The sequence below is a fragment of the Colius striatus genome, chromosome 9, assembly GCF_028858725.1.
Source record: "Colius striatus isolate bColStr4 chromosome 9, bColStr4.1.hap1, whole genome shotgun sequence".
Lineage (NCBI taxonomy): Eukaryota > Metazoa > Chordata > Aves > Coliiformes > Coliidae > Colius > Colius striatus.
This window is the reverse complement of record NC_084767.1, coordinates 9922002-9933559: the sequence shown is the minus strand read 5'-3', so window position 1 is coordinate 9933559 and position 11558 is coordinate 9922002. Positions and strand designations below refer to the sequence as shown.

Below are 11558 nucleotides of genomic sequence, written 5' to 3'. Positions count from 1 at the left end.
TGAATAGGAGCATTACCTTCAACAAAGCAGTGCTGCTGCTTATATACGTGTAGTAGTTGTTTCCCTGCAGGTGCCAGACTGATGTGCAGTAGCTCCAAGAACCTGTAAACATGGCTGGTTATCAAAACCAATTCTCTCTGAAAAACATAAAAATGCAGATGAAGAAGACTGCTTCTGTTTTTCTTTTGTTACAAAGTAGTTCTGTTTTGAGGAGAAATAGGATTACATGGCATGCAATCAGCTTTCCACTCCTCCTTGAACAGCAGCTTGATCAACTGAGCTGCTGTGTCAAGCCAGCTGAATAGTTGCAGGGGAGCTCATTAATCTCTGTGGTCAGGGAGTCATATCTGGAAAACATACCTTTATGAAGAACTTTTTCATAATGCATAAACCAAAAGTAGTATTTCTTTGCCAGTCTCTGGGAAGCAATGAGGCACAAGCTCTTTTTGCATACCTGTATGAATTTGGTTTTTATTGTTTGGGACTGAGAACTAGGAGAGCCAAACAAAATGTTGAGTGACAAAGAAGTCGCTTTTTACTGTCTGTGTTTGTATCCAATATCTTTCTTAACATAATTTGCACCTTATTTCTACCCACATTTTTCTTCTCTAAGTTCTAAGTAATGGAACATTTTCCATCTCAGCACTAAAGAAATCAATTTCCTCTCAGTTTTGTGAACCATGTACTCCACAGGAGCTATATATCTGGGCAATTTGTTGTATATCTGCTGAATCCAAGACATAACAGCACTGACTGAATGCATTTCTCAGCTGTCACGTACAGTTGTCCCTATAACAAATGCTGCCAGCTGCTGGATTGCAGGGTGTATTATGACCCACCTACTGGGCTGAGAGTCTTGGAAGAGCTGCAAAATTCTGAAGGCAGGAGTTACAGCTCAGACCTCAGCTTGTGCCTGACTTCAGAGAAACTTACAGTCATGGAAGAAGGACACCACTAGAAGATAATTTTATTTTTTTCTTAAATACCAGTGCTAACAATGTATGTATGTTTCAGCTCCCAAGTAAGAACTTATTGCAGTGGGTACAAAACTATTCATAGGCAGGGCAGCCACTGATGGTGGAAAAAGTTTAAACATAGAAAATAATAAAGAAGAATGCAGAAAAGATTGCAGTCATATTGGCCAATTGGCATGTGAAAATATAGCCTGGTTTCTGACACTTGAAATGATTGGCACCACTTATCTCCATCAGGGAAACTCTAGGGATGGTTTTTATTTAGTGATAGCATTCTGCATAATAGCAGCTAATTATATTCCTCAGGCACGCAAACATTGATTGCCTAGACATTTGCTATCTCAATCTCTGACCTTCTGTGACTATTGTGCTGCTCTTTCCTGAGGCAAATTGCTCAAGTCAAACCATCATGGAGATTTTTAAAGACATAAGTAGGATAATACACACAGACAGAGGTACACACTCTTCTATACAAATGCTTTATTACAAATGCTTCTGGGGTGGCCTGTAACAAAACTGTAACCATGAAGAGTTTAAAAAACAATCAATACAAAATGCTCCCTACTACAATGCATTAAATATGTTTTCCATCATTCCAAAAGTATGTCAGTGCCCAGCTGTGAACAGTTGAACTTGTTGCAGGCTGTCCACTTTGAGATATTAGGCTACAGAAACGTGCACATCGATTCAAGTCTTGGTTCGAAAACAACCTTCATATATGTATTTTGAAGTTTTGTTTGTGGCTACAGTAGAGTGTAGGAAAAATAAGCATTTTTTCTATATTTACACAAGGACAAACAGCATGGACTTTTATAAAATGGAAAAAAAATACAGTACAGGGGCTTTTTACAATATTGGCAATTGATGCTTTGAAAGATGCAGCCTTTGGGATTGAAACTCAGAGACTGGTCAGCTTTTGACTTCCTTCTCCTTCTTCCCTCAGCATTAAAATTCTTCATTCAGTAGAAATGATTTGTGTAGGTTGTTAAGACAGAAAAAATCATGTTTTCCTCTTAGAAAACATATATATACACCTTCAGGACAGATATTATCTTCCTTATGTGAACAGATTTGCATGTGTAAGGTAAAAAAAGAGAAGCAATTGACCCTGTAATTAGAACTGAAAACATATACAACTGCAGTAGCAGAAGACAAATCCACTGCATTTTGTTATGCTTCTCTTCAGTTTCAAAAGGCCTGTTGTGTCCATGATGCTGCTAGCTTGCTTCACAGACATATTCCCCTTAGGATTGAAAGGGGATCAAAATTTAGACAATGTATGCACTGGTATGAGAGAAAACCAAAGACAGCACCTACTGCTCAAGTGGTGTTGTTACTCACTATAGAGTAGTTTTCATTATAGAGCCTTCAGTGTCTCAAAATAGCTTTGGCCAAATGAGAATTTTCCAGATTTGTGTAGTACAAGCAGCTTATATCAGCAAGAGAATATATCTCAAAGGTGTAACCACATTTCTGTTAGCACTTTAAAAAGCATGACAATATTAGTACCATGCTTCATGCCTAAGGCAATCAGTAACTCCTCAAGGATGCATGCAGAGGACCATGGTGGTCAGCAATGGTAGTACAGTGCCTCAGAACACTTCACTACTCTTGCTGTTATGATCCCTGATTTTTTCTGTAGAGCTGCTGAATATGAAGTGTCTGTGATTTAAGTATAATGGGTAATAAGTCTGCAGCTGTGGGTGGGTCTCAGAGACAACAGGCTAACGCTATTCATGTGCCCACAGATCATTTCCCCTCATAAACAGCTACATTTCAGTGTCTTAGAATGCCTCATTTAAACCTCTGTTCCTTCCCTGGAATACAGCGTGTTATTTGTACCGATACTGCTGTAAAAATGGGTGTTAAACTGGTTGAGCACAGAGTTGCTGTGGCCAAGGTGGCTAGAAGGCATAGAATTGGACCACTCTCCCACACCATGACTGGGGATATTAGAGAGTGGAGAGTAGGAATTAAAGCCTACCATATTCTGTCCCATTCTGTCAATGGGTTCAGAGTTGTGTCCCAAAGGCACTGAGCGGCTCCCTGAGTTAGAGCCGTTAACGTAGGCAGTCATGCTGGAGAGGAAGTTACTGAGGCATGGGCTATTGGAAGATGGAGGTGGAGATCCTTTCTCAGGTGAATTGTCAGTCCCAGATGATGAGTTTTCCAAGACATCCTGGTGCCCTACAGCTTTGGGGCTGCCAGTCAGGGCACCATCCTCTGATTTCTCAGATGCAAGAGTGGCAGAACCAGACTCCATGTCAGACTTTCTCTTCCTCTTCCTGCGAAAGTTTCCATTGTCAAACATCTTTTCACAATTTGGATCCAGAGTCCAGTAATTGCCTTTTCCTGTCAAAAGAGACAAAAGTTTATTTTTACTTTAAGAATATGCAGGCAGACAGAAAAGAGCAGACATTTAGGGCTTTGCAATGTGTCTCAGAAACAGAAAATTGCATGAGCAAAAAACCTGACATTTTTAATCATGCAAAAGCAGAAGTCTGTTAAATACAGAAAAAAAGTGCAAAGTTTTGGGCTGTATCCTTTAGCTCTGTCTCTTCACACAAGTCACACTATGATTGGAGCCACTGGGAGGGCTTTTTGTCTTATTTTGGTTTGTTTTCTTCGTGGGAGTAAAGGGTTTTAGGTATATAGCTAAACTTATAGCAGAGAGGAACCAAACCCCATACTGGACTGCTCCTCCAGATTCAGTGGCAGAGGACGGGTTCCTAATGAGATAGATCGAGATTTTTGGCCCTCTGTGGCAGCATAATTGAATGGTTTTTTAAATACTCCCAATGGTTTTTAACACTTCTTGATAGAAAACAACAAATAAAGAAACAATCTGACAGCATATCAGCCAAAGAGCTGGAAACAGCAGGTGATTCCAAGCAAAACACTGTTTGAAGCAGAGAGAATAAAAGCAGGCTGCTCTCCTCTTGAGAATTACTCTTAACTCCTGAAAGCTAATGGATTTCTTTGACAAATCTGACTCTGCCTTATCCCCTGTCTATTAATTCTCAGTTACGTTTGACCTAAGTCATACGCATTACACCAAAAGGGTTTTGAATGTGACTGCTTCTATGTTTGCTGAGCCTCATGGTCAGCACAGTCATCAGTTCTCAGGAAGACCTAGAAAGCAGCAGAGAATCCCCAGAGCAGCTGAGATTTCCCTTCCCTCCAGAGATTTAATAGCAACACTGGTTCAGAACTCAGCTATGCATTGTTCAGACCTGTGATAATAGAAGAGCCACTATATGTATGTCTTATCTAGGCTATTATGTCTCTTTACAACATATTAGGCATTTCAAATCAATCAAGTTTAGAGGGGGAAGGGGGAAGAGGGAAATAAAGCTATACCTGGATCATCTTCATCTCGGGGCACTTTCTTGAAGCAATCGTTGAGAGACAAGTTGTGCCGTATGGAGTTCTGCCAGCCAGCTTTGCTCTTGTTGTAAAAGGGGAAGTTGTCAGCCACGTACTGGTAGATCTGACTGAGAGTCAGCCTCTTGTCGGGCGCTCCATGGATAGCCATGGCAATGAGTGCAGAGTAGGAGTAAGGTGGTCTAACCAACTTCATCAGCTCTTCTTGGGATGGGAGAGGAAGCCAGCCCAGGTCAGATCCTCCCAAGCCATGCATGTTAGGCAAGAGCTGCCTTTGCATCCCATAAGACTGAGGAATGAAAGGGTTGGCATTGGATCCTGGGAGATAGGGTGGTGGGGTAATGGAAGGTCCATTTAGCCAGAGGTAAGGATTGGGAGTAGCGTTGTAATCCGTCGTCTCAAAGGTGCTGGGTCGCTGTGGGCTAGGGATGTTCTGCGGGTGGAAGAAGTTCTCATAATAGATACTCATCTCTGGAGGTTCTTGACCGATATTTGGGAACTGTGGGCTGCAGCGTGGTGGCGAGTGCGTCTGTGGATCAAAGGAGCTCATGCTCTGACACAGGCAGCTGGTAGTTACGACAACCTATGCTCCGTTCCTGAGGCAGGTGCATCACCTGTGCCCTTCCCTACCTACTTATACACCTGTAAACCTTTCAGCTTGTGCTGCAAGCTCCACCCCACAGCCCTGAGTGGCTGCAGATGAGAACGATATGCTTTTTGGAATGCTGGCAGTCCCAGCCAGTCATTGATGTCACATCAACCAAACGTGAAAGTTACAATTGTTTATCTTCTCAAATGAATGAAGGAATTTTCCACTAATGTGATGCACAAAAAGAAAGCCTAAGGTGCCTTGAAGTTAAAACTGCTCATCAGAGATCCTCTTTTCTACCTTTCACAATGAAGCTTTAGCACTTACTCTTTCTTTCTTCTAAAAGAAAAGCCATTTTGTATTGCTGCTAGTAACACCTCAGAAATGCAAGAGCCATTGTCACTTGTCAATGAAACAGTAGGCATATATACTTAAAAAGAAGAAAAAAAGAAAAGGTCAGACCTCCTTTTCTTTCTGTACTTTTAATTGCAGAGTTGCTTGTACTTCCCTCAGGCAATCACAGTATTACAGGCAAACTCTGTAGCTGCTTACTCACATGAGTAATCTTACTGATATAAATGGAATTACTCCCTAAAGTTAGGATTAATCTTGCAAGGGGAAAAAAAAAATCAAGCTTAATCATCAAACCTTTCTTTAGAGCTTAAATTGGTGAACTGAGATGGGAAATGATTATTTGCTGCAGGATTGGTGCAGAGCTCTCATAAAAGCTCTTAGCAGAATTTCTAATCGGGAAAGAGGCAGAGTTCAGTACAGCTCTTCTCAGCTAAGTTCCAATAACTTCATTCCTCACTATTCAGGCAAAAGTTGATTTCTTAAAGTTAAGTAACAAGTAAAAGCCTCAAGCCCTCTTGTGCCTTGGACAAATACTTCCTGCCTTGCATGGCACTTTTGAAAGGGGAAAAGTAGAGCAGTGCTCTCACCAACAGCTATCTCACAGTGAGGGCAGCTCACACCTGAATCACTGCATGGAAGACTGCACTGTACTTAAAAACACAGTTGCAGTTCTCTTCAGAAGTAATATTTGCACTTTTTTTTTAACATCTAAGGCATATATTTTCACTGTAACTCTACTCACCTTTAATAACCCACACAATTAACGATAGTCCTGGTGTGACAAGGCCTTTAAGATGGCTTTAGTCTGATGATTTCTGCAGAAGCATGGATGTGACCTGTAGATTTGAATTGCTGGCTGTACCAAAGACTGTTCAGCTTTGTCACACACTCATCAGTTCACTTAATCTTTTGTGCTGCAACACCCCCAAGATTTCTCCCTTCCGTAAGCATTAGTGAATCAACTCATATTCATTGAACATCTCATGTTCCTGTTTCAGGGACAAAACCATTTTCACTGGAAATACAATAGAAATATTGAGCACAGAGTGACAAAGCTGGACAATTTGACAGCTCAGAATTGTGTCTCTACAGCTGCTATTTAAAAAACACATGTTTCACTGCACATAAAATCATTTGTTCTGCAACTATGGGCAAACAAGTTGCTGTTTTGTTGTGAATAACTAAGAGCTCAGAGCCTGTAAATGCTAACCAGCCTATGCAGGGACACACATTAAACAGACACAAGTTAAGTGAGACATAGTAGGGCTGCCTTCTTCTCTAAGTAACAACTGCTGTGCAAAGTGAAACTTGGACAAAAACCCCAAGTAATGGTTCATTTTTCAGGAGGCACCAATGAGACACCTCCATCCTCCAGAAAGCCACTTAAATGAATATTTTTCACCATAAGCATCTGAGTTCCAAACATGTAAAAAAGCTATTTAAGCAGCATCACCTACAGCTTACTGATTAACTTACTAACATATAGATCATTTAAATAAGAATATTTGCAGTCCTTCAAATATAAATGTTACAAACATTGCTAATTGAAACCCACATTATTTAAAGAAGAGTCAATGGAACAAAGGTTTTAAGGGATACAACGAGTAAAAAAACTTCTACAATGGTCCAAGCCCCAAAATATAGTGTGAAAGGTCAATATAGTAAATATTTGATCCTCTTGACAAATTTAACTTTTGGGATTAAAAAAACCCTCTTGAAAACAAGAAAAACGTGCAAATTCAGTGCTGCTCAGGGTTTGTTTATTCTAAGAAGTAAAAAGACAGCAAACTACGTCATGGGCTTTGATGACTGGTATCTAAATACTTTTCTCCCCAGAGTGCTCTGAGTGCATAGTTACAGTTTAAATACACTGCATTGGGTGCTGAGTGAATGCATGCTTGGAAAATATGCCAGGCCTTACACAGGGAAAAAAAGTATAAGTGATGAAAGTTGTAAATCTTCTTTCACAAATGAAGTTCTGATGTAATGCATTTTAGCAAGGTCAGCCTCTAGCTGGGCTCTGCAGCTGCCTGATGGTGGATGTTACTACCAGACCTACCTCGATGTGGCACCCAAGCAAAGCACCATACAGGCCTAAGTAAAGCAAGGACTGAGGTGAAGAATGGCAAGCACTGCTTGTAGAGAAATGAAGTACGAAGACAATTGCAGGCTTCTGCCTCTGGAGCTCTGAAAGAGAGTGCAAAGGTCTGATCCCTCCCTGGCATGCCTGTACTGGCACAGCTTCTAGCAGAGCCACGAGCGGATCAGCAACATTTTCCTTCCGACTGTGTCTGATTTACCCATATTGGAGTATAAACAATGCCAGTAAAAAAGGTACTTTGTCAGTACCATGGGCACACCTCACTGCTTGAGGAACACTGCAATATGTGTTCCTGTACAGCACTGCTGGTGCAGATGCTCATGTGCGGGCAAAAGGCAGCAAGGAATGAATAAACTTTGCTTAAGCTGTGATTGCTGAGTAGGGCTGGTCAAAACTGGAATTAATTGAGTCTAGGCAGGAATACTGCCCTGGGGTCCTCACCATTGCCATTCCTGTTCTTGGCAGGGCTGTAAGGAGAAGGTAGCAATTCCAGAAGTGGAGAAAGGAAAACGGTGAGGCTTCCATATAGAGAGGGAAAAGGTGATATACTGACCAAGCTATGCTGTCAGATCACCTTTAGGGCCAAAAAGCTAGAGATAAAATAGAGGCTGATGTTGGAAGTCATAATTTTATGATCATTACTTCCAAATGCATTGGGTTTGGTGAGGTCTTTAGAGACAGACTGTATCATGGTTTCAACATTTCTCTTTACCACAATACAGTACCATACAGACCATTTGGAGGTCTGTTGTCAACTCTCATTTTATCTGAATATTTGCTCCTCTCAGTTTCTTAAGTGAAGCTCCAAAATGTGCAAAGATCAGGCTAAGTCCCTGCAAAATCATTGTTCTCCATTGTATTCCTGCCAACAGTAATATTTCTTCACACTGATGGGCCTTTTACAAGGGAAACTGTAATCGTCTGAAATCTTGGGTTATGACAAGTTCAAGCTAATGTCATTAAAACTGTGATTCCTCAGCATTTTCATTTATACTCCCAAGTAACCTGTACCTTCAGAGTTTTCAAAGTACAGTAACTTGGGAGAAGTGCCTAGACACCAGCACACAGTAGGAAGCAAATGCACAAGGGTCAAAGGTAGAGAATAATATAGGGAACTCTCTGTACCTTTTTGTAAACGTTTTGGCTGAGATACTCTTAACGACCTTCTGGATTGGATCTTTCAAGATGATAAAACGAAATAAAGCATGATAACCTGCTAGTCTCACCAGCACCTTTAGGCCATCATGCTGTTTCACAACGTGACAGTTTTAGAGAGCTTAGCTTAAAATCACCATACCTGCGTGCTGCAAAGGGAAACACGGTACAAAACAACTCTAACGGCTCAGGTTCCAAATTTTGTAGCAACAGCTTCATCCTGGGAAACCTTATAACACACTGCCTATCATTTATCTCTCATATAGACAACAAAGTACTGCATCATGTTCTTTTGTCAGTTAGTCAGAAACTAAACTGATTGTTGACAATCCAGATCATGCTACATACCACCTGGTAATTCCATGTTGCAGAGATCTACTTGTAATGAGTAGAAAGCATTAGGTTGTGTGTATAAGCCCAATCATGGTGCATCATCACAGTTTGACAGCTTACTGAAGAAGTTCATGCAAAGATATCATGTGGTCACAGAGAAGAGGGAGAAATGGTTTTTAAAAGAGAAGAGTCCATCCACACAACTCAGCATACCAAGGAACCCACCTTGTTTCAAACAATTCACAGACTGAATTCAGAAGCAGTTCAGTATCCATCAATAAGACTTTTTCACACAATGACAAATTCTCTGCCTTCTTGGGGGTCTGGGAGATTACTTGTAGAAGTCTTCATGTCTTACTCCAATAATCATCTGCCCAGTGTTTGCACAAAATAAACCACACTATCAGAAGAAACAAGGTGTAGCAGGCAAAACAATGTCATCTCAAGGTCATTACAAAAGCCTAGGAAATGTAAAAGACAGCATTGCAAAACAAGGGAACTGAGCTTTATTTCTAGAAATGCAGGTTGAACATTAAATTAATGGAAAAGGCAATATCATTTGGAGCTGTGCCATAAATGCTGCAATGCTAGAATGCTCATAGACTTTATAAGTCTTCCAGAACATAATGACCGTGAATTTTTAAAGCAACTTTATAACTGGGGTTTCAGAAGACTGTAAAACCTTATAAGGGCTAGTAGCTGCTTTCTATGAGAACTGTGATAATAAAAGTAGTCATAACTCTTGCTTCAACAAAGGTCTTCCACCATCTACCCAACATATATGGCAGAGGGATTAGGCATCCCCTGGCTTATATATTAGTCATGACAGGCCGTAGGCATGCAAGAAATCTATAGTTTCCATTTGACTGCCTATGGCTCTCATGGGATCTGGTGGATTTAGATCAGCCCTGCAATGGAGAGAAACCTCAAGTCTAAGCCAGGCATGGAGAGATTCTGCAACAAATGCCTCTCAGGTCAGAATCTGAGACATCTCTCAATTATAGGAAATTAGTACAAATATACTTTAACCAATCACAGCTTGACAATCTCACTGCTGTTACCAGCTTGCAAGCAGCTGAAAGGCTTGCCTGTTTCAGATAATCTGCTTGGTCTTCTATGCTTGTCACTAAATGTTTGTTTGTAGTAGAAATAAACAGTGCTAAAATCAAATGAGATGGTGTATGAACATCAATTGTGGTTATAAAGGAAATTAATTTACACACCTCTCCAAAACCATTCAAAGTTTAAACTTTTGTGAACTTCAGTGAGATGCACCATGAGATTTATAGAAAGAAAAAAAGAGTAACATGCTAATAGTTCTGTTTCGGTCAGATTTCAGTATCGAGACTTGGATGGATAAATCACCTGCTTCCACTGCATGGTTTAAATGGAGATTTTACCTTTACCAAGGATTTTCCAGAAAATAGAACTCTCTCTTTTTTTTTTTTTTTTTTTTTTTTTCTGTGTCCTACACCCTTTGATACTTGCACAACCCAAACACTTGGAGAAAATTAATTAGCAACTAAAGCTGATAAGTGAATTGGTACAAATAAAGCTCAGCCAACTACTCGACGAACACACCCAGTCATAGATAAACTTAACGTTGTTTTAATGTAACCAACTTTGAACTGCAGCAAGCTAAGATCATCTAACTTGTGAAGAGGATGATTTACAGTGTTAATAATCCTTGCACCTCCAGTTGCTCCACTTTGGTTCTGCCGGTGTCTGGGTAGATCAGTAGTTTGAGGTCTGCTATCCGAGCAAAGTACCGCAACTCCTCATCTCCCCCTAGCGACAGCTTTCGGAAAGATATCGAATTAATTCGGATCTGCCCTACAGAGACCTTCGAAACAAATGATACGGGCGTGCTCTCTGTCCTCAGCATTGTTACTTAGGTCTAGATTTGTAATTCAGAGATCTGTAAAAATAACCAGTGTTATACATAAACATCTTGCCTTGAAATTCTTTGTAGAAATTCTGGTAATCTTACAGTCTTCTCTTTCTTTTAGGTTTGTTTCCTCTGCTCTGCTGTTTTCCAGTACTGATCTCTCATAGCACTGTTTCCCTGTCTCGTGAAAGAAGTCTGTATACAGCTGTTCAGAAAGATTTGGCAAATTCAGGCATTGTGCATTATTACTGGTAAGTGTGTCAAAGCACTACTGTAGCATTGCTGAATGTGTCAAAGCGACTCAAGTCATGTAGTGAAGACTTCACATGCCTTAGGATCTGTAGAATCCAGGTACCCAACGGTAACATGCTTTACTGCACGATAAAATACAATCTTCCTGGTAAAAAGAGCTGCACCTAAAGCAACTCTTTCCAGAGCTGTTTTCTTATGTATACAAACATATGAGCAAATATTTTGGGGATAATCTTCCCTCAAAATTTCTGTCAAACATGGAGGGTTTCTTCACTTTTTCTAGTTACAACAACAGTGAAAGATTTCTACTACTTCAACTAGGTAAATGTCAGTTTCTTTGGCTGCCAGACTGACAGTTCAAGGCAAAGATACCTTAAATGACTGTTTGGTGATCCACATCACCTTTCCCTAAATCTGTTATCACTTTTATCACCATGAGTAGCCACTTACCATCAGCCAAACTACTTCAGGTTCATGGAAAGGCCTATTAACTGTGAGTGAGAGGTCCTTCATGCCTCTCACACTAAC

The 11558-nt window shown here is 40.5% G+C and overlaps 1 protein-coding gene across 2 annotated transcripts; it reads right to left on the bottom strand.

Moving 5' to 3' along the window:
* Positions 1-2772: 2772 nt before the first annotated feature.
* FOXI1 (forkhead box I1) lies at positions 2773-4908 on the bottom strand. 2 transcript variants are annotated; one of them, XM_010205528.2, is made up of 2 exons: positions 4335-4908; positions 2773-3326 (listed from the first exon to the last, which is right to left on the bottom strand). In XM_010205528.2, exons 1-2 carry the CDS (start codon positions 4906-4908, stop codon positions 2773-2775), a joined length of 1128 nt encoding a protein of 375 aa, XP_010203830.1. The 2 variants fall into 2 exon arrangements, with proteins under 2 accessions (XP_010203830.1, XP_010203831.1); XM_010205529.2 differs by having other exon boundaries at positions 2773-3047; positions 4338-4908.
* Between the last annotated feature and the right edge of the window lie 6650 nt (positions 4909-11558).